The sequence below is a fragment of the Nansenia antarctica genome (assembly GCF_963989245.1).
Source record: "Nansenia antarctica genome assembly, chromosome: 9".
NCBI lineage: Eukaryota > Metazoa > Chordata > Actinopteri > Argentiniformes > Microstomatidae > Nansenia > Nansenia antarctica.
This window is the reverse complement of record NC_137679.1, coordinates 34,578,952-34,601,411: the sequence shown is the minus strand read 5'-3', so window position 1 is coordinate 34,601,411 and position 22,460 is coordinate 34,578,952. Positions and strand designations below refer to the sequence as shown.

The following is a 22,460-nucleotide window of genomic DNA, read 5'->3' as shown; positions in this document are numbered from 1 at the left end:
AAATTATTCATAATATTCTAAAGCATTGGCTGTTAGATGGTGTGTCTACAGAAGGGACTAGCCAAGAGGAATGGGTAAACAGACAGACACAGTATTCTGTCCTCTAAGTGACAGCGCAACCATGAGTGACAACCACAGCCGATGGCCTCGCTGTCATCATCGCTGCACCAAACCTCTCCGTCTCTCAAGCACACAGACTCCAATTAACCTCACTCTAAACCTGACGCACAATCCAATCTATGCTAGCCGCGGAGTCTTACCTTTTATCTCTATGGTGGCGTTGGCATTAGGCGCGTTGGCAAACGTGTAAACACACATGTATTCCCCCGAGTCGTCTGCCCTCGGCTTTTTAATTCTGCAAGAAATCACAAAATAAGCAAGATTAGGCCAGATTAGATTAGCATTGTGGAAATGTTGAAACAAGTATTTTTTTCCAGTAACATGTGCTCTGTTATGTTTAAACAATGATGGAAGACAAATGGAACACTCTGAGACTAATGTTGGCATTCTGTTCTGTGTTCTATGAGACGGTGTTCTATGAGACGGTGTTCTATGAGACGGTGTTCTATGAGACGGTGTTCTATGAGACGGTGTTCTATGAGACGGTGTTCTGTGAGACGGTGTTCTATGAGACGGTGTTCTATGAGACGGTGTTCTATGAGACGGTGTTCTATGAGACGGTGTTCTATGAGACAGTGTTCTATGAGACGGTGTTCTATGAGACGGTGTTCTATGAGACGGTGTTCTATGAGACGATGTTCTATGAGACGGTGTTCTATGAGACGGTGTTCTATGAGACGGTGTTCTATGACATAATGTTCTATGAGACGATGTTCTATGAGACGGTGTTCTATGAGACAGTGTTCTATGAGACGGTGTTCTATGAGACGGTGTTCTATGAGACGGTGTTCTATGACATAATGTTCTATGAGACGATGTTCTATGAGACGGTGTTCTATGAGACGGTGTTCTATGAGACGGTGTTCTATGAGACGGTGTTCTATGAGACAATGTTCTATGAGACGATGTTCTATGAGACGGTGTTCTATGAGACGGTGTTCTATGAGACAGTGTTCTATGAGACGGTGTTCTATGAGACGGTGTTCTATGAGACGATGTTCTATGAGACGATGTTCTATGAGACAATGTTCTATGAGACGGTGTTCTATGAGACGGTGTTCTATGAGACGATGTTCTATGAGACGGTGTTCTATGAGACGGTGTTCTATGAGACGGTGTTCTATGAGACGGTGTTCTATGAGACGATGTTCTATGAGACGGTGTTCTATGAGACGGTGTTCTATGAGACAGTGTTCTGTGAGACGGTGTTCTATGAGACGGTGTTCTATGAGACAGTGTTCTATGAGACGATGTTCTATGAGACGATGTTCTATGAGACGGTGTTCTATGAGACGGTGTTCTATGACATAATGTTCTATGAGACGGTGTTCTATGAGACGGTGTTCTATGAGACGGTGTTCTATGACATAATGTTCTATGAGACGGTGTTCTATGAGACGGTGTTCTATGAGACGATGTTCTATGAGACGGTGTTCTATGAGACGGTGTTCTATGAGACGGTGTTCTATGAGACAGTGTTCTATGAGACGGTGTTCTATGAGACGATGTTCTATGAGACGATGTTCTATGAGACGGTGTTCTATGAGACGGTGTTCTATGAGACGGTGTTCTATGAGACGGTGTTCTATGAGACGGTGTTCTATGAGACAGTGTTCTATGAGACAGTGTTCTATGAGACAGTGTTCTATGAGACAGTGTTCTATGAGACGGTGTTCTATGAGACGGTGTTCTATGAGACGGTGTTCTATGAGACGGTGTTCTATGAGACGGTGTTCTATGAGGCGGTGTTCTATGAGACGGTGTTCTATGAGACGGTGTTCTATGAGACGATGTCCTATGAGACGGTGTTCTATGAGACGGTGTTCTATGAGACGGTGTTCTATGAGACGGTGTTCTATGAGACGGTGTTCTATGAGACGGGGTTCTGTGAGACGGTGTTCTATGAGACGGTGTTCTATGAGGCGGTGTTCTATGAGACGGTGTTCTATGAGACGGTGTTCTATGAGACGGTGTTCTATGAGACGATGTTCTATGAGACGATGTTCTATGAGACGGTGTTCTATGAGACGGTGTTCTATGAGACGGTGTTCTATGAGACGGTGTTCTATGAGACGGTGTTCTATGAGACAGTGTTCTATGAGACGGTGTTCTATGAGACGATGTTCTATGAGACGGTGTTCTATGAGACGGTGTTCTATGAGACGGTGTTGTATGAGACGGTGTTCTATGAGACGGTGTTCTATGAGACGGTGTTCTATGAGACGATGTTCTATGAGACAGTGTTCTATGAGACGATGTTCTATGAGACGGTGTTCTATGAGACGATGTTCTATGAGAGGGTGTTCTATGAGACGGTGTTCTATGAGACGGTGTTCTATGAGACGGTGTTCTATGAGACGGTGTTCTATGAGACGATGTTCTATGAGACAGTGTTCTATGAGACGATGTTCTATGAGACGGTGTTCTATGAGACGATGTTCTATGAGAGGGTGTTCTATGAGACGGTGTTCTATGAGACGATGTTCTATGAGACGGTGTTCTATGAGACAATGTTCTATGAGACGGTGTTCTATGAGACAGTGTTCTATGAGACGGTGTCCTATGAGACAGTGTTCTATGAGACAATGTTCTATGAGACGGTGTCCTATGAGACGATGTTCTATGAGACGGTGTTCTATGAGACGGTGTTCTATGAGACGGTGTTCTATGAGACAGTGTTCTATGAGACGGTGTTCTATGAGACGGTGTTCTATGAGACGATGTTCTATGAGACGGTGTTCTATGAGACGGTGTTCTATGAGACGGTGTTCTATGAGACGGTGTTCTATGAGACGATGTTCTATGAGACGGTGTTCTATGAGACGCTGTTCTATGAGACGATGTTCTATGACATGATGTTCTATGAGACGGTGTTCTATGAGACGATGTTCTATGAGACAGTGTTCTATGAGACGGTGTTGTATGAGACGGTGTTCTATGAGACGGTGTTCTATGAGACGCTGTTCTATGAGACGGTGTTCTATGAGACAGTGTTCTATGAGACGGTGTTCTATGAGACAGTGTTCTATGAGACGGTGTTCTATGAGACGGTGTTCTATGAGACGGTGTTCTATGAGACGGTGTTCTATGAGACGATGTTCTATGAGACGGTGTTCTATGAGACGGTGTTCTATGAGACGGTGTTCTATGAGACGGTGTTCTATGAGACGGTGTTCTATGAGACGGTGTTCTATGAGACAGTGTTCTATGAGATGGTGTTCTATGAGACGATGTTCTATGAGACGGTGTTCTATGAGACGGTGTTCTATGAGACGATGTTCTATGAGACGATGTTCTATGAGACGGTGTTCTATGAGACAGTGTTCTATGAGACGGTGTTCTATGAGACAGTGTTCTATGAGACGGTGTTCTATGAGACGATGTTCTATGAGACGGTGTTCTATGAGACGGTGTTCTATGAGACGGTGTTCTATGAGACGGTGTTGTATGAGACAATGTTCTATGAGACGATGTTCTATGAGACGATGTTCTATGAGACAATGTTCTATGAGACGGTGTTCTATGAGACGCTGTTCTATGAGACGGTGTTCTATGAGACGGTGTTCTATGAGACGGTGTTCTATGAGACGATGTTCTATGACATGATGTTCTATGAGACGGTGTTCTATGAGACGGTGTTCTATGAGACGGTGTTCTATGAGACGATGTTCTATGAGACGGTGTTCTATGAGACGGTGTTCTATGAGACGGTGTTCTATGAGACGATGTTCTATGAGACGGTGTTCTATGAGATGGTGTTCTATGAGACGGTGTTCTATGAGACGATGTTCTATGAGACGATGTTCTATGAGACAGTGTTCTATGAGACGGTGTTCTATGAGACGATGTTCTATGAGACGGTGTTCTATGAGACGGTGTTCTATGAGACGGTGTTCTATGAGACGGTGTTCTATGAGACGGTGTTCTATGAGACGATGTTCTATGAGACGATGTTCTATGAGACGGTGTTCTATGAGACGGTGTTCTATGAGACGGTGTTCTATGAGACGGTGTTCTATGAGACGGTGTTCTATGAGACGATGTTCTATGAGACGGTGTTCTATGAGACGGTGTTCTATGAGACGGTGTTCTATGAGACGATGTTCTATGAGACGGTGTTCTATGAGACGATGTTCTATGAGACGGTGTTCTATCAGACGGTGTTCTATGAGACAGTGTTCTATGAGACGGTGTTCTATGAGACGATGTTCTATGAGACGGTGTTCTATGAGACGATGTTCTATGAGACGGTGTTCTATGAGACAGTGTTCTATGAGACGGTGTTCTATGAGACGGTGTTCTGTGAGACGGTGTTCTATGAGACGGTGTTCTATGAGACGGTGTTCTGTGAGACGGTGTTCTATGAGACGGTGTTCTATGAGACGGTGTTCTATGAGACGGTGTTCTATGAGAGGGTGTTCTATGAGACGGTGTTCTATGAGACGGTGTTCTATGAGACAGTGTTCTATGAGACGGTGTTCTATGAGACGGTGTTCTATGAGACAATGTTCTATGAGACGGTGTTCTATGAGACGGTGTTCTATGAGACGATGTTCTGTGAGACGGTGTTCTATGAGACGGTGTTCTATGAGACGGTGTTCTATGAGACGGTGTTCTATGAGACGGTGTTCTGTGAGACGGTGTTCTATGAGACGGTGTTCTATGAGACGATGTTCTATGAGACGTGTCCTGTGAGACGGTGTTCTATGAGACGTGTCCTGTGAGACGGTGTTCTATGAGACGTGTCCTGTGAGACGGTGTTCATATGTTATACTGTGTATATATGTTATATGTTATAGGGATATGTTAGAGCCGACACAGTGACTTCAGCTGGGGTCATACACTGGTGGGTTACTCAGATGCAATGTGACAGGGTATTGCCCAGTGGTCTCATCAAGAGGCTGGGGAGAGTCTGTGGGACGTATACGGGGGCGGCAGTTGCTGGGTTTTCTTCTCTGACAGATGCCCTGAGAGGGCCAGGCCACTACAGAAATGTGTGTCTGGACTATTTTCACCCAAGGCCATGGCAACGTGTTTGTGCTTTCCATTTCCAAAGCAGATGGAAGGAACCATTTAACACTATGAGCGCCACAGCATGATTTGAAACAACTTTGCCGCTGTGAAAGTGACATCCCCCTTACTACCGACCTTACCTCAATAATAGTTGTTTTTTGAATTGGTGAAATTGTGGTATATCTATATGTACAGGCTTAATTATCTGTAAATATGATATTCAATATGTAAGCCCTTCAAAACACAAAATGTGTTCTTTGTATGAATTTTAAGTCTTGACTAAACACAACCAATGCATAATTATTTGATGGTATTTATCTAATTGAATAATTGCACTGTTACACTAATGTAAACAAAAACTGACGGACAAAAAAAAGATGTTCTCTGGCGGCATTGGTTAGTGTGGAGGGCCTAGCGCCCTAGCGGCCTAGCGGTGTTCAAGGTTTTGTTTTGGGGTCAATAACCTCCGACAACCACACTAGCTTATCAGTTCAGTTCCTCACCTGTACTCTGTACTCCCCTGTTCAGTCCTGGTGTCTGAGATCTCCTCTCCGTTCTTCATCCAGAAGCTCTCGTGGTGGGGGCTGTGGGCTCCTGTCAGGTTGCACTGCAGTGTGATGGGGGGCCCGTGGGACGCCGCGGGCAGGATGACCTGATCAGAGGCATTGATACTTGGCTCTGAAACACAGAGACAGCCAAACCTTATCGCAGAACTGAGGCTCAATGCTATGCTAACTCTTCCTCACACGACTCTCGCTGTGAGCGACCTGAGGGGGAGGGAGGGCGGGAACAGACAACAGAACACATGTAAACACACTTCCATATAAACACAACCAGGACCAGAAGGGGCATGCCTGGGTCCTCTCCTCTGCTCCTCTGGTGTTCTATATTTACTACTCTATAGCCTTGCTTTACCTTAATGGTAATTATCCTCAAAACAATCTAGTGCACTAAGCCTACTGTATATGTTTGATGATAATAATAATAATAATAATAATAATAATAATAATAATATTCAACTTTATTTGTATAGAATCTTTCATGCATAAAATACAAAAACAAATAAATGTGGCAAGAACAAAAAAATACAACGGCAAAGATGAAAAATAAAACTAATTAGTAGAAATACATTTATAAAAAAATAAAAAAAAGTGCTTAGTAATTATTTCATAGCAAGCCTAAGGTTACACTGCCAACTCCTGGAGAGAGGAACCAATTAAAACTATTTTATTGGCCCGACTGTAGACCCCCTGGGCACAGTGGCAAGGAAGAACTCCCTAGTAGGAAGAAACCTTTAGAGGAACCAGGCTCAGTGGGGGGCAGGCCCATCCTCCTCGGGCTGGTCGGGTGAAACTATGCTTTTCTTTCTTCCTTAAAAGTGACACTGCCATACTCACCTTCAGCTAGGGTACAGTGGAGGAACAGAAGAGAAGCTTCTAGGGGTGCAGGGGAACACTCAGGGACACATTTAGATAGGAATCATTTGTGAATATACAGTGTTTACCACAGTGTTTACCGGGTGGATCTCAGACCCTCTAAAGTCCTTCATCAACAGGAGGGCAGGGTATTATTTCCATAGCGCTCAATCGTATGGCGAAAAATGGGGTTAGTCATTGGTTAAGACTATGGTGGGACAAATTAGACTATGGCGGGCCGCCATTAATGGGAAACACTGATATACATAACTGCTACCAAATATGAATAGACCTAACAAGAATTATATCTGAAGGAACTGTTTATATATATATCTCTCTCTCTCTCTATATATATATATATATATATATGAAAAAAAGACTTAGAAACTTAAAGATTTAAGAAAAGAAACTGTTAGCTTAATGGAACTGCAAATACAGTAATAGTAGGCTTTGCATTCCCTGTAAGTACACTCACATTTAGTTGAACTGAAGTTGTAAATGAATTGCACTTCAGTTCAATGTAATACATGTGCAAAGGTGTATATTACATCACAGACAATGATGGCAAGTTCCTGCTTCAACCGTTAAATTAAACTGCACAGGTCAGAGATAAGAAGTTAGATAATCATAATGCTGTAAAAGGCTTATGTGAGTCATGGCAATAAAGGTGTTGATGGCATAGTATGTCTGATTTAGAGCAGCAAGCTCTAACTGAACATTATAATGTTGTCATTATGCCCAACTCATACCACCAGCAGTAGCATTAGTGTTTATCTAATATTATGTATTTTATAAAATAGACCTACAATACCTTCAGGAAAAAACGTATTTAATTATATTATTATGAATTATTACAAAATTATGCAGAACATATGTGGGTGAAATGATGAGAAAAATGTGGTCTGTCTGACACATTAGGTGTTCAATCTGACCTCCTGACAAATCTGTAATTCAAACCAAGAACAGAAGATAAACTATACCACTGAGCAAACTGAAGGAGAATGGACGTTGAATTAATAGTACAACAGAACATTAATTATTGTTCTAGGTGTGCAAACATAAAACTGACAACATACTGCTACCCTATGGCCACCGCTACAGGAACTACTAGCCCATCTACTAACAGCCTGTGTTGGTTATCAGCAGGGAGACATTAGGGTCCGTTTCTCAAGGACGTTCGGAGAGGCAGGATGTGTCATCAGTGAGCATAGCACACTCTCTGCCTTGGAGTAGTGAGGAGAGAGATCCCTCCCCCTTCTCCAGGGTGGGCCTACCATGGCAACCATGGAACCCCAGAGGGGAGGAGCAGGGAGGAGGAGCATCGTAACCTACTATTGGCTGCTGCGGCTAGCATAACCCCTCTAGTAAAGGAGGGGGATGTGGGGGGGCGGGGGAGGTCCCTGGGCCTGGCGAGTGACTTATATTAGCATTCATGGCACCTTCTCCTGCAGTTCTGTATACCCAATAGCCAGAGGGATCTCTCTGTCTGTCTCTCTCTCTCTGTGTCTCTCTCGTGAATGCCACTCACCTCACACAGTGTGGGTCTTGTATAATAATGCATAGACATAAACCATTGGGCATTTTGCATTGGGTAAGGAAGGCACAGAGGTCCGCGGGAGGTTTCCCCAGAAGGTCATTTGTAGGACACCTGCTCAAGGGAGAATGATTCAATGAAAAACAAATCATGCAGACAGTGACCCACTTGGCCACCTCTGTATTTATGGCTGTTTACAGCCATTATAGCACCGGCACTGACACACTCATTACATTGTAGTACACTCCAGGATGACCTATATGTGTACCTCTGGAGGATGGTGGCAGGAAGTGTAATTTCTTGCTGACACAGAGAGGATGTTTGCCCACATAATCCTTATGTCAGGCCAATTCATTCACATCTCACAAGAAACACAGCTATACGAGGGTTAGGTGTCTATTAAAAACATAATTGTATTGTTGTTGCTTTTTGTACGATTAAATATTTATAATATGTATTCATTTGAAAACTGCTTGCATTAGGGAATTAATTATGTACTTAAGAGAGCTACAGTAAAACCTTGGCCAACCAACCACAGATTCAAATGAAGGACCACCAGAAGGCTAGGACAAGACAACCACATAAATATTTGAACACATTCCCAGACAACAAACTATACATTATCAGCTCCATAGGTTCAGTATGTATAGCCTGTTATATACATGTAATAATACAAACATACATGTATATAAGGACGTTGATTCTCAGTAATGACAGAATATGTTCAGTGACAAAAGGTCTGACTATGACTTAGAAAATATAGGCTAGTTGTTGTTTTTTAACAAATTAATATCTGCACACATTTATTGAGTGTGTGATACATTTTGTGATACAAGTGATGCATTTTATTCAGGGTAACACTTTACCTTACAGTCCCCTAATTGCCTGGTAATTATGTAAACAGTACATAGTAACAGTGTAAATGTATGGTTTTTTACTCAATAATTACTATAATTTGTGATTCACTGTAGAAAATAACAGAAAGTATTAATTGTATGCATGCCGTTACCAATTTTGTTGAATTATGTCTAGTTGTTAAGTAACAATTGTTACCATGTAAGTTCATGGTAAATACCAGGTAAGTACTAGTGGTAATAAGACTGTAAAATAAAGATCATGAATCCAATTATTATCATTAGTAGTAGCTTAGTCAGTGTAGAGCCAGTGCATACAGTTCAGATAGACAGCATGGTAAACAAATGTGTAAGACAGACTGATAGGTCGCCAATGCTTACAGGAGCCGGAGAGGAGCAGACTCCTCTAAGCCTTTAGAGTGCCTGCCTGTGACTAAAAAACATTCCACATATCCCTGTGCTCCAGTGGGCAAGGTGCTGAAGCGTGCACAAATTAAAAGGGTCCAGTTAACATTCAGTGTGTTTGAATGTTTGTATGCACACAGCGGAGGGGTAGAGGATATAATGTCATTACTGATTCACGGTCAAACACTTAACGGCTAAGAAGGCACAAGGTCATCCAGTACACAGGGTGAGTCCGGAGAGAGAGTGTCTGCCGCAGAAACGACACTTCTCTCTTATCTAGAAAAGGAAAAAAGAGACACTGAAGACCCTAAAAATGGTCTTGTCCTTTTATTGGATCTTCCCGCACACATTTGCAAACAATTGCAGATATTTACTTTTGCGAGGCAAGACTTTAAAACAGGAGCACTCTTTACACCTGAACGACCCCTTCCTTGTGTCTTCTTACGTTCCCATCTACCCCTTCCCCAGGACGAAATGCACAAACAAAAGCAGCACAACTTCAAAGCGCCGCAAGGCCTAGGCTACATGTTGCAGACAGCGCAGGATATTGTCAGGCTTTGAAGTAAATAAAACAACCCACGCAATGCAAGAGACGCGACAACATTTGAACACAAAGAAAAGGTTTAGGGGTTAGGGTCACAAACAAAATCCAGAAATAAATGGATGAAATTAGGCTTTTGAGAATAGGAGCAAAAAAAAAGAAACTGTCGTAGGACACATGAGACAGAGGAGAACAGCCAGGAATGGGCTATATGTAGGGTGGGAGAGTTTGGTGTGGAAGGAGAGAGGGTAGGTGGACAGAGACTGGGGAGGTTTCTGGGTTTGTGGTCATCTACAACCAGACGCTCAAGGGGTTTTGGGAGAGGCAAGAAGTCTACTGAATTGTGAGAGTCCTCAAATTCTGCAGGGATGGGAACGGAAGGGGCTGTCTAAATAGCAGAACAAAAAACAGGAAAGGAGGTACTGATTGGCTTGAACAGAAATAAAAAACAATAAAATGAACAAATAACAACAGTTGGTTGGTGTTTTTGTTTTATTTCTGTCTGGCCAATGCTAGTTGTGGCGCAGATGGGCTCCCAAAGGGTTTTTACGGAGTGGGGGTGGTGGGACAGGGGTTGTTAGTTCGTTCATCATCTAGGTACTACAGGACATAGACCACTCACTTAGCAGCACCGAAATGGTGGCCTGGGCGCGGATCCAGGTGATGGCAGGGTTTTGGCGCAGGTCGTTGCGCCGCGGGTCGTTGCTGGCCCGGCACTCGTAGGTCCCGATGTCCGACAGCTTGAGGTCCGTGATACCCAGCACACTCACCCCGTTGTTGCCATAGGCCGTGTTGATGGACACCCGGCGCCTGCGGGCGCCGTCCCACAGCTGCTTGAAGGAGTCGGCCCGGTTGATCTCGGCGTACCACCATTGGATCTCTGGGGTGGGGTTACCGACCACGTCGCAGTACAGCTCAAAGGTGTCCCCCGTGAGCTTAGTCTCAGACATTGGCGACTTCACAAACCCAGCTGGGGAAGAAAAGTGTGTTGGGGTGGCAGGGGAGGAGAGGGGGGTAGAAGAGGGGTTAGAGTGGAAGGGAGGGGATGGAAAGGCCAGGAAATAAAAGAAAGGATCAGTTGGAAAAAAAGAGAGGATGATTAAAGGCAAATCAAGAAGAAGCAAGCCACAAACGTAAGTGGGTGGAAGAGAAAAAAAACTGTTGAATATAAGAACGACAGAGTAAGAGATTATGTGAGTAAGAAAAAGAGTAAGAGATTATGTGAATGAGGAAACAGGTTAATGGCCCCTGAAACCCAATGTGTCGGATGTTACTCGATAACTCCCTTGGCCCGCTCAGGGCCAGGCGACCTTCAGCCGAGGACAAAGCCACCCAAACCCTAGCCCCTGTCATAGAGCTGAGAGGAAGTAGCAGTCACCCCTGAGATCTCCGCATGGTTCTAGGATGATTACTTTACCAACATTCTGGATCGCTGCTCTCAGAGCAGAGCTAGTCTTCAATCCTTTCAGAAATCATGATATAAAACTAATACTTTATGCTCAAATATTAAGCCAAAATCATATTCATCTATTTTTTGTGGAATTCAAGATATTGATTCTATTTCAGACATGGATTCCGACAGATTATCCCTTAGGTGGCTATCTGACTGCTCACAACAGGAAGTGAGGAAACTGACACGGCAACGAAAAAGAGAAACTAAAATGGAGGAAGTGAAACGCATCGGTTTCAAGTACAACTCTTGCGACACAAATCTCTGCTGTTGACACACGTCAAGAACTATTGGTGAATAATAGCTCACATAACAACTCAGTCTAATCTAATCTATGCACCTTGTCTTGTCAATAAGTCAACCTTACTTTACACAGTTGCCTTACAAACTAGGCCAAAGGGAAGTAGTGGCCATCATTTGGATCCCACATTACTGTAGTTCCTCTGATGCCTCGAATGCCATCACGACACCCCCACGGACCATTATGTGGAGGTCGATTCAGGTGCCGCGTCTCAGCGATTTGAAATATGCAAGTGCTCTAAGCACCAACAAGACTTGGTACATGCCTGTTTCTGTCGAGAAGCATTGAGGTGTTGAGATGCATTGAGCATGAAGAAGCCGTAATGACAGCAGAGCTTGCTTTGCTTTAAGCCTCACGTGATGACTTTCGGAGGATTTTGTGTATTCTCCTATTGCCAGACAAATTCGGTCTGTATCTGCTCGAGTGGGAAACCCGGGTAGGAAATGAGGTCAGCTATAACCATCATTCACAATGAGCGGGACTGAAAGGTCAGCATATCATCATTACTGGGAGGGTTCTCGCCTGTGCGTGCTGTCTCATTACCTGAATCATGCTACTACGGTTCCACATCAGTAGTCAGCCCTGCAATTCATTCCCGAGGTCATTTCCCGGTCTCTCGTGAAAAAGAGGTTTTTATCTCAATGAGACTAACCTGGATAAATAAAGGTTAGATAAATCACTGTCCAGTCTTCTAATCAGCTCGGCCTAATTCCACTCCACCCGGGCCCCAGGGTTCATGCTGTGTGGTCTGCAATGCCTGCCTGTTTCCTCCATTCAGTTCATATAGGATTATAGGGTGATGTTATAAGGTTATGTTATATGGCTATAGGGTTATGTCGTAGGGTTCTAGGGTTATGTTATGGAGTTCTAGGATTATAAGGTTATGTTCTAGACTAGTGTTATGTTATGGGGTTATAGGGCTATAGGGTTATGTCCTAGGGTTATAGGATTATGTTATGGGGCTCTAGGGTTATGTTATAGGGCTATAGGGTTATGTTATGGAGTTATAAGGTTATGTTATAGGGTTATGCTATAGGGTTATAGATATAGCTTGTATATTGGAAACGGATTGACGTATCGCCATTTCTTTAGCAACTTAAGATCAGTGAAGTTTGTAGATGATCCTGATTGAATTTTGGGACGATTGGGCCAGCGTTTTCGGACGAGACTCTTGAGGAAGAGTGCCTTTCTGCTTGGACCCCTAATACTTAGGGGTTTGTACTCCCCTTGGACTTAATCCGATAGCTCTGCAGCTAACGATTGCATTATTGAAATCATGGTTTCTCTTTTGCTCTATGCAAAACAAGGCCCTACAGTATGTGTGCTCAGGTGAATTACAAGAGAAAGACTACTCCCTAGACCAGGGGTCGGCAATTAGGTTTGGCCTCGGGCCAAAACATTTTTGAGCCACTAGATGGCGGGCCCGAACGTTTTTTTTTTTATTTTTTTTATTTTTTTTTCCTAACACCAGGGGAGCCACCCCTCCTAAATTTCGTTGTTTGGTACCTGTACTGTAGCAATGACAATAAAGACCATTCATTCATTCCATTCATTCATTCATTCATTCATTCATTCATTCATAAGTAATTGATTGTTTAAAAATGTGACACGTTCTAATGCTTTGACTTTTCTTTCGAAAAATGTACACATCGCTAGTCAACTAACACAGCTTGTTTTGTGAGCCTGCTAACAATGTAAAGTAGTGTTGTAGTTAACTAGGTAACAATGTAAAGTGGTGTTCTAGTTAACTAGATAACAATATAAAGTAGTGTTGTAGTTAACTAGGTAACAATGTAAAGTAGTGTTGTAGTTAACTAGGTAACAATGTAAAGTAGTGTTCTAGTTAACTAGGTAACAATGTAAAGTAGTGTTCTAGTTAACTAGGTAACAATGTAAAGTAGTGTTGTAGTTAACTAGGTAACAATGTAAAGTAGTGTTGTAGTTAACTAGGTAACAATGTAAAGTAGTGTTGTAGTTAACTAGGTAACAATGTAAAGTAGTGTTGTAGTTAACTAGGTAACAATGTAAAGTAGTGTTGTAGTTAACTAGGTAACAATGTAAAGTAGTGTTGTAGCTAACTAGGTAGCAGTCCAATCCATTACGTTGCAGTATTTTGGCTTGACTAGCAAGTTTGTGTTGTGATTCTCAACAACGTAGAAACGTAGTTTCACCCTTTTCCATAGTTTTGAATAATAAATGTGTGGACTGACGATGTAGCGCAGCCTAGCTTATTCTAATAATTATTTAACATACTTTCATTCTGAATGATTCCCCCCTCCTCCCAGACAAGGTCACATTATTATTGGATTGGTTGTTTGCCTGCCGGGTGAAGTTAGCTAAACATTTAACCTGCTAACTAGCAAGAGAAACATCATGTCACTCTCCAAAGGTGTAAAGAGGAAAGTTGACGGTGAAAACAGGGCATTTAAAGAAGAATGGACAGCGAACTATAATGTTCATCCTACCTGGTTTCATCAACGCAAAGCCGTTGTGAGACTCACATCTTCCGTGCTCACAATGTTCCCTTTCTATACATGCGAGTCGTCCTTTTCCTCAATGAATGTGATAAAGACGCACGAGAGGAATCGATTGATGCAAAAAAAAACTTGAGAACTGCCTGCGGATTAAAGTGACGTCCATATAACCAGATATCAAGCAAATACTGACCGATGGGAGATGCCACTTTTCACATTAAGTGAGTACCAAGCCTGTCGTTATTGTATTTAATAACCTAATTGTATTTTTTATATTTTGAATGAATGGCTCATTGTAATTATTATCCCTAATAGCGTGTTTGCTCTGTCTTTTCAGGAGCATAGGCCTATGCACCACCACCCCTCGCATAAGCGGATTACTTTTCTTTCTTTTCTTTTTTTCACCGATTTTGTTGTCAATGTTTTTCAGAATATTAAACTGAATTTGCTTTGTTACTGTTCATATGTGTGTTGCAGTCACATATACGTAAACATTACGTTTGAATTATTTACTGAGCTGGTGTTATTTTTTTCAAACCACACACGGCTATTTCAGCACTACACGTTGTCCACCTACTTATGATTCACTATGAGGGGTTCAGCGTCAGTGCGCTTCGGTGCACCCCGCTGCCTGATTGTCTGTCCCTGTGTCATTCACTCTCAACATGGATAAAAGTACAATAAGCATTATTCAGGTGGAGGTAGATTCTCTATTCGGACATTATAGGCGCTATATGTGGGACTGTCGGTCCGATATTGTAAAAAAAAAAAAAAAAAAAAAAAAAGTGGATTCTCAAAATATTCTGCTGGGCCAAATATTATTGGTGATGGGCCAGCAATGGCCCGCGGGCCGCCTATTGCCGACCCCTGCCCTAGACCTTTCTTGCCTAAAGGCCCCGCCCGTGTCAAGGGCCAGACGAGACACGAGAGCTGGTGAGTTCTCTGGTGCTTTTTCTAGTGCTCTACTACAACAGATTACAGGCCTTCCCAGACCTGCCCAACCTGCTCACAAGTTATGTATCATCAGCACATAAGCACATTAGCTAGTGGGGGAAGGTTACTAAGCGACTGGGGCTGTCAATACTGCATTCGAAATGAGCTGGGTGTCACATTTTCACCATTTACAATACAGCCTCAATATTAAGCTGATAGATTGGGCAAATAATAATTTGATCAGTATCGGTTGAGGCAAGAAACCGTGTTTACACGATCATTAATTCCCCATGTTCTCGCAACTCAAATACTTGTTCTAATTTCCTTCCTGTTAGAATGCTGCGTTTACACAGCAAGAGCCAGCACGCTCAGCACACACCAGTTAAGCCCAACACCACACTACGCAGGTCTGCCCAAAATCAAGGCATTTCACACACACAACGAAACAAGGGTGGAAACGGGAAGCAATTCTTTGAGCCACTATAGTCGGTGAGTCAGAGCCAACTGCAAATAGAGAATGTTGGGTGTGGTGGACAGAATCCAGCCTGGCTCACAGAGAGATCTGGTCCCTCTGCCAGGAGTGAACTGGGCCTTCACCAGAGTTATCTCCCTGCCCGGAGCATAGGGACATGAAGGGTAATTAGTGTTTGTGTCTTTCTCTGGAAACATCTGGGCCCATCCAACCCACCCACCCCCGTCACCCCTATCACCCCAGAAGGTAAACCCCGGCCAGCCTGCCTGTCCCTCCACTCTGCCAACTTTTTCTGGACCCGTAGAGATGAAGGAACTGCACCAAGCCCACATCCACTCTTTTAAAGGACAAGAGAGAGTAATGGGAGACAATGGTGCAGCAGTCACATATACGAGAGAGTAGACAGTGTGTGTGTGTGTGTGTGTGTGGACCCCAGATCCAATTCGTTAAGGAATCATAAATAGCACAGACAATGAACCACAGGCTTCCTCGTCTCGTGCACTACTCTCTAATAACAGCCATTTACACTTTTACATTTTTGGCATCTAGCAGACACCGTTATCCAAAGTGACTTACAACAAAATATATATTTTTTCTAAGTCAGTGAATCATCTATCCACTAGTCATCGCAAGAAAAAGTCATCTATGCTCGGGCCAGGGGCCATTGGCAGTCATTAGATGTATATATATATTATTTACAGTATAAACTCTATAGAAACGGTGGTGGATCCTGTCTGAGGCTGTGTGGCTGTCACACGTGTGCCTTACTGAGTGGGGGGGGGGGCGTACACATCACCATCATGCAGCCTCTGAGTCAGCCAGTCGCCCACAACCTGCCTCCCAGTCCCACAACACAGCAGCAGCTACAACAGGGCCACTGCACTGGTTACGTGCAGGACATTTTGGGGGGGCCAGGGATGCGTGTATATTACCTGTAGGTTTTTATAGGGGACAATACCTACACACCTGGGTATATTTTGTAAGTATGCGTGACTGTTTTAATAAAAACACACTCAACGGAGAAATGGATGTACTAAACGTTGGATTTGATATGAAAAATGGTGAGCATTGCACATCGAGCAGTAGTAATGTGGTGAGTCACAGCTCTTACCCAGTATATACAACTATCCAATCACGTCTTAATCTGGGTTAGGTGTCACAGTCAGCTGAGCACCAGAGGTTTCGTTTCACAACGGCAGAAGTAACTGATTCATCGCTGTAGGTGGAAGGATGGATGATGTATTCAATCGTGCTCTTAACACATCCAAGAGTGGGCAGCTTTACAGGTTGCCTCATTCATTTGAACATATCACCAAAAAACAGACATGCATGTGTCGATGGAGAATGGAGCTATGGCAAAGACTGCAGTTAGCAGTGGAGCCCAAAAACCTCCAATGAGGGATGTAGTGACCTCTGTCATAGAACTGTAAATACTTATAGGAGGGGGGGGGGGGCTGCCACTCAGGTCACAGAGATATGGCACAACTATATGAATGAGATTTAAATCCCAATAACCCCCATCCCAGGCTGAAACGCGTTAATCCCCACTCAACCAGTAAACACTGATTAACCCTTTTCAGAGGTCAAGATGACAGAGAACACTGTCCCTCTGGTCAAAGCCGGCAGTGTTTAGATATGCGACAGGGCTCATCAACCATCACCAGAACCACACATAGCAACACATAGCAACGATCAAAGCAGGGGAACTTCCTCGCTGGACACACTGCTGACTCAAACCACACTGCTGACTCTCTCACTGCTGAATACTATAAATACCCCTATATTACAACATATCAACATTAAGAATAGTATGACATGTAATTCAGTGTGTGAAGAAAGAAACTCGTGCACAAACATTCATCAGAAGAACCAATGTTTCGGTGAAGTTCTCTTGGTCGGAAACGTTCAGTTCTGATCCGGTGCTATCCGGTATTATCCCGTAAATATATTTACGTTCTCTCTATATTTATGTCTTTCCTCTCGGCTAACATTTCATCTTTCTCTGCAGTAATGGTATAACACAACACTTCCCGTTTGGGTACCAGAAGCTAAATCTGTGCCGTCTTTGAGGCTGTGGGATGCTGTTACCGTCAGTGCTTTGTGTATCATGTTTCACAGTAGGCTACCGTGACTCAGTGGAAGATCTGGCTCAAGTCCTACAGCACATTTTCCGGTCTAACAGATGTACACTGTGCCCAGAACATGGACAACAGTACAGTATGGATATACACAGTATTGACCCTACACTACCTATACCGTACCTTGCGGTTATGTTAATAATATTGAGGGAAACGTGAGTTAATAGTGAATATATAGTATAGTATATGTGTATTACCTTCTGTGCCTCTCTATCCTTCCGTTATGTACTGTATGTAAGCACCCACCAGTTTGAACCTCTATGTCTACCAGGACATACTGTATAGTACAGTCTTAGGTGTCTCCACCAAGAGATCAGTTATGTACAGAATAGGACAGAACAGTCTGTTCTCTGAAACAATGAAATATTGGAGCAGCTGGTTTTCTCTTTAGGGTGTAATCTGATACTGGGTTTTTATGGTGAAATCTTTAAGCATGAAGTTCTACCATTTGGGTTGGGGGAAACTCCTCTTTTTCTATAAGTATATATACGGCTTGTCCTGACCGGTCGTTAATAAATCTTGAATTGAAGTGTATATATACAGTATATATGTATGTATATTCATCCTATGCACAGGATAAATAAACTTTGATTTGATTTGAACATCGATTGATTGATCGATTGAACCTTGATTTCAATGTATCGTCACAACCATCAGACTCAAATCACTCAATTGCTACACCACGTGATGAAGTCATTTGAGGTTATACCTTTGTATCATACAGTAAAATAACCTTTCCGTAGTAAAAAAAAAAAAAATGTTTTAGAAGGGCTGCATTATTTTGTGCTTGAGGCAGTTTATGTCCCCAGTTGGTAAAACACGTCAAATCTAATCCCATTTACTATGACGGTCTTCTAAACTCTGTGTCAACTCACAAAGAGAATATCAGGAGGACATAATTGTGCTTAACTACAGATGGGATGTTAAATTGCTCATCCGGGGGAGATTATGCACGGTGCAGTTGTGCCATAAGTACACTCTTCAGGTCAGAGAATCCCCGCTCATATTCCTCATGCATAAAGAACACATCCCTTTTAAAGAGACGGCGGTAGTTCACGTGCACCCAGTCCCCGGTCTTCAGAGTGGTGTGTGTGCAGCTGTGCACAGTGATGCAGTCCATTAAGAGTTAATGGGTTCACTTTCACAAAAGGAGGTTAAAGCCACAGTTCCCCGTGCTGTGTCTCGACGCTATAAATAGATTCTCGCAGCAGAATGGACCCGGCGCTCTTCGCAGTCCCCCCCCCTTGCTATCTGTTGCTGAATCTGGCCCTCGACAGTGTCTCCCTGAGCAGAAGGGAATAATAGCTCCAACTCCCTCTGCTTCACACAGGCAGTGATTACATCTCCTTCACTTAGAATTACACATTGCCCTGTCGTAATTGTCAAATCAGGAAACATCACTAATGAAATCAGACACTAGAAAATGAAGACCGACACATTAGATTGGATCCACTTAACTGGGATTGACGAAATGCGAATTAATCTGTTTTTGGAGGGCGGGGGGGGTGTACTGTATTTTTGTGACCAAACAACATAGGCCTTGAATTCCGTTCTAAACATACCTGTGTGAAACATGACTAACACTGTCACTTAGTTCCCTATATCATGTCACTAGGTCCCCTATGTAGACGCCACTGGCTCAACTTGACAGTACTGTACAGTGAGGAGAGGTGAGGCTCCCCTCGTCAACAGCGGCCAGGCTCAGACGCACAGTGACAGGGTGGCACCAGCCTGGCTCCCACCGCTCCCCCGGGGAGTCTCAGTGGAGCCCTACGTGCCGCTCTGGGGCCGGGCAGTGGGCATCAACACTGGGCAGAGACTAACAGCAGGGCTTGGGCTGCCTTCACTTGGGCTTTACCTAACAATAGACGGCTTATTTAGGCATTTGACTGTGTGGATGGAACCATCAAAGCTCGTCCCTCACACACACACACACACACACACACACACACACACTTCAACCCTGCAGATCAATGGTACAGTAGTGCGGTGTAGAGCCAACGATGGAGATCTCTATCCACACTGAATGACTGTGGCTTATGACTAGTGGCATTTCATATTAATATACATCAATATGTTCCCTCGTGGTCAACGTTGTGTTGTCAGATGTGACAATTAGTAGCTCTCATTGGCAGGCAGGCAGAGCATGCCAAAGCCTGTGTGGTGTGTATTGATAGATGGCTCCTAGTCTGTGTTCCCCCTCTGGATAACAGTGGTGATAAAGTGATTCACCAGGATTGGATGTCAGGGACATGTCAAGGGACAGGAGCACTGAACACACAATGATGGTTAGAACTGACATGTTATTATGTTAAGTGATATCTCCCTCAAACTTTCCCCTTGTGACTGTTGGGCTAAAACACATTCATATTGCAGAGAGCAATGCAATATTTCATACAGTGATGCACAATTAATGTTGTCAATGACCAACGACCAATGTTATGTTGTCAATGAACAACGTTAGTCAATGACCAACACTGCACTGGACTTCAGTGGCTCGGCAGGTGCGGCTGTGGCTCAGGAGGTAGAGCACGGCGTCTAATGATCGCGGTTCAATCCCCGACTCCTCTTGTCCACATGTTGAGGTGTCCTTGGGCAAGACACTGAACCCCAAATTGCTCCCAATGAGCCGACCGGCGCCTTGAATGGTAGCTTGCCGCCATTGGTGTGTGAATGTGTGTGTGAATGAAAGGCCATTGTAAATAATGAGCTTGAGGTTTGATAGAAGGCTGCATTGTATTGAATCTCATTGTATTTGAATAGAGGGAACATGGACCTGGATGACCCCTGACGAGACGATTTAAAAAGCTGGTGCCAAGCTGGTGCCAAGTCATCTGAAAGTTATGCAGTTTATCTCAGTCAACTCCACTGATTCAAACCAAGGATAAAGACCTCATTATGCCATTTACAACAATGCAGGCTCTATTTGCTGAGATTGTGTCATGACCTTTCTAAATATCAAGACTGTCACTGACTACCAAAGGTTGCCTTTTAATACTCATGAAATGTAATTTCAGATGATTCTCCCTCCTTCTCTCTGACACACGCACACAAGTGTACACACACACACACACACACACACACACACACAGTGTGTGTCAGAGAGAAGGAGGGAGAATCATCTGAAATTACATTTCATGAGTATTAAAAGGCAACCTTTGATAGTCAGTGACAGTCTTGTTATATAGAAAGGTCATGACACGATCTCAGCAAATAGAGCCTGCATTGTTGTAAAAGGCATGATGAGGTATTTATCCTTTGTGTCACACACACACACACACACACACACACACACACACACACACACACACAGTAAACACTGACAACTTGCACTGAAAACCAGATGATTTGATGTGTTTGTTGTTAAACAAGGAGAGTCCTTGACAATCCTGAGTCGTGCATCCTGTTTGGCAGGTTCTTAAACTATCTGTCTCCATTACATCAGGAATGTCAACCGCTGATACCCGGACCTCTCAAGAGCATAACATACAGTAGGCCCACAGGCCATGTATTACTTACAAACAACAAGGCGAATCAGCAATTTGTGCATGCAATTACTTTTTTTTTTTTTTTTTAAATAACACAATAATCCAAAGCCAGCTGACTGTCTATGGATATATTACAATGCATCCAAAATAGCACTAATCAATGATAAGGAAGCCAACCGTGCAGGGTAAACTTAATAAGCACACACAACACAATACACAGGATATTACCTGCACTTATCTAGTTTCATTTCAGTTGTCTGCATAAGGTTGACATAAAAAAAAAAGGAAATTATTTCTGCGCAGGAAAATGGTCACGGAAAATATGAACACTCTCAATACAGAGAGACGACCAGAGTTACATAAACAGATTCGTCTATCTAAATAAATACTGTTACTGCGATGCAAATGCGCCCATGCCCCTCATATTCAACATGGTGAAATGACAGACGCCCCCTTCTTTCAAATCTTTCAAAACATTGTCTTCAAATTATAATTCCTCGAAACGATTATTACTGTACGTCACGGTGCCTGACTTCGACTGGGTACCATCGCCCGGGCATGGTCACATCTAGATCCTTACCGTTCTGAGACGAAACGTAATGCAGCATCAAGTTTCCAATGAGGACCACAGCCAGCATCCCTGCGTTGGACCGCATTCTCTGGGTTTGGACAAGAGGACCACGGACCAGGCAGGACGAATGTAGGAGGAGAGATATTGATCGCGGGAATTAGAGATATTGCCTAGAGGTGCATAGCAGAGTGGAGCAGAGTTCTTTTATATTGGTCCACCAACGCTTAAAAAAAAAAAGAAGAAAAAAAAAGACCGTCCTCCAGAAAAAGAAAGATATGTTTGTATGACAAAGGCAACGCGGTAAGGTCCGGGTCAGGCCAGCGGCGGCTCAGGGATGCCGATGTAGGGCCATAGACTGAGCAGGAGCCTCCTTCATCGGATTGCGAGGAGAGGTCTTTCGGTGTCAGGGAGACTAGCGACCGCGGTTGTAGTTCTGAGGGATCAGAGATGCGCAGACCGATGCGCATTGGCGCCAAGAGAACCAAGGCCCGCTAGTGCCCAAAATAAAAGGTGCGCGAATATTAAAAATGTATTCCAAAATTATTTTATAGCCTAACATTATTACATGTTTCTTCTGAGACGTTCTACATAGATATTTGACTGGCAGTGGCAGCACATAGAAAAACGATGGATCAAGCAAGACACAGGATCACGTAAAAACCAGGCGCGCCTACACGCACGCACACACACGCACGCGCACACACAGACACACACACAGACACACAGACAGACACACACACACACACACACA

General features: G+C 43.5%; 1 protein-coding gene across 1 annotated transcript in view; it reads right to left on the bottom strand.

Annotated features, from left to right (window-relative positions):
* The window catches only part of LOC308164731 (neuroplastin-like), a gene marked incomplete at both ends in the record, with an annotated part of 31,632 nt that extends 9,838 nt beyond the window's left edge, over positions 1 to 21,794 (bottom strand). Inside the window, 4 exons of the mRNA XM_080538751.1 lie at positions 261 to 355; positions 5,637 to 5,811; positions 10,505 to 10,852; positions 21,719 to 21,794. Of these exons, the coding sequence (XP_080394877.1) occupies positions 261 to 355; positions 5,637 to 5,811; positions 10,505 to 10,852; positions 21,719 to 21,794 (694 nt within the window). The remainder of the gene's footprint in view (positions 1 to 260; positions 356 to 5,636; positions 5,812 to 10,504; positions 10,853 to 21,718) is intronic.
* Positions 21,795 to 22,460: the final 666 nt, after the last annotated feature.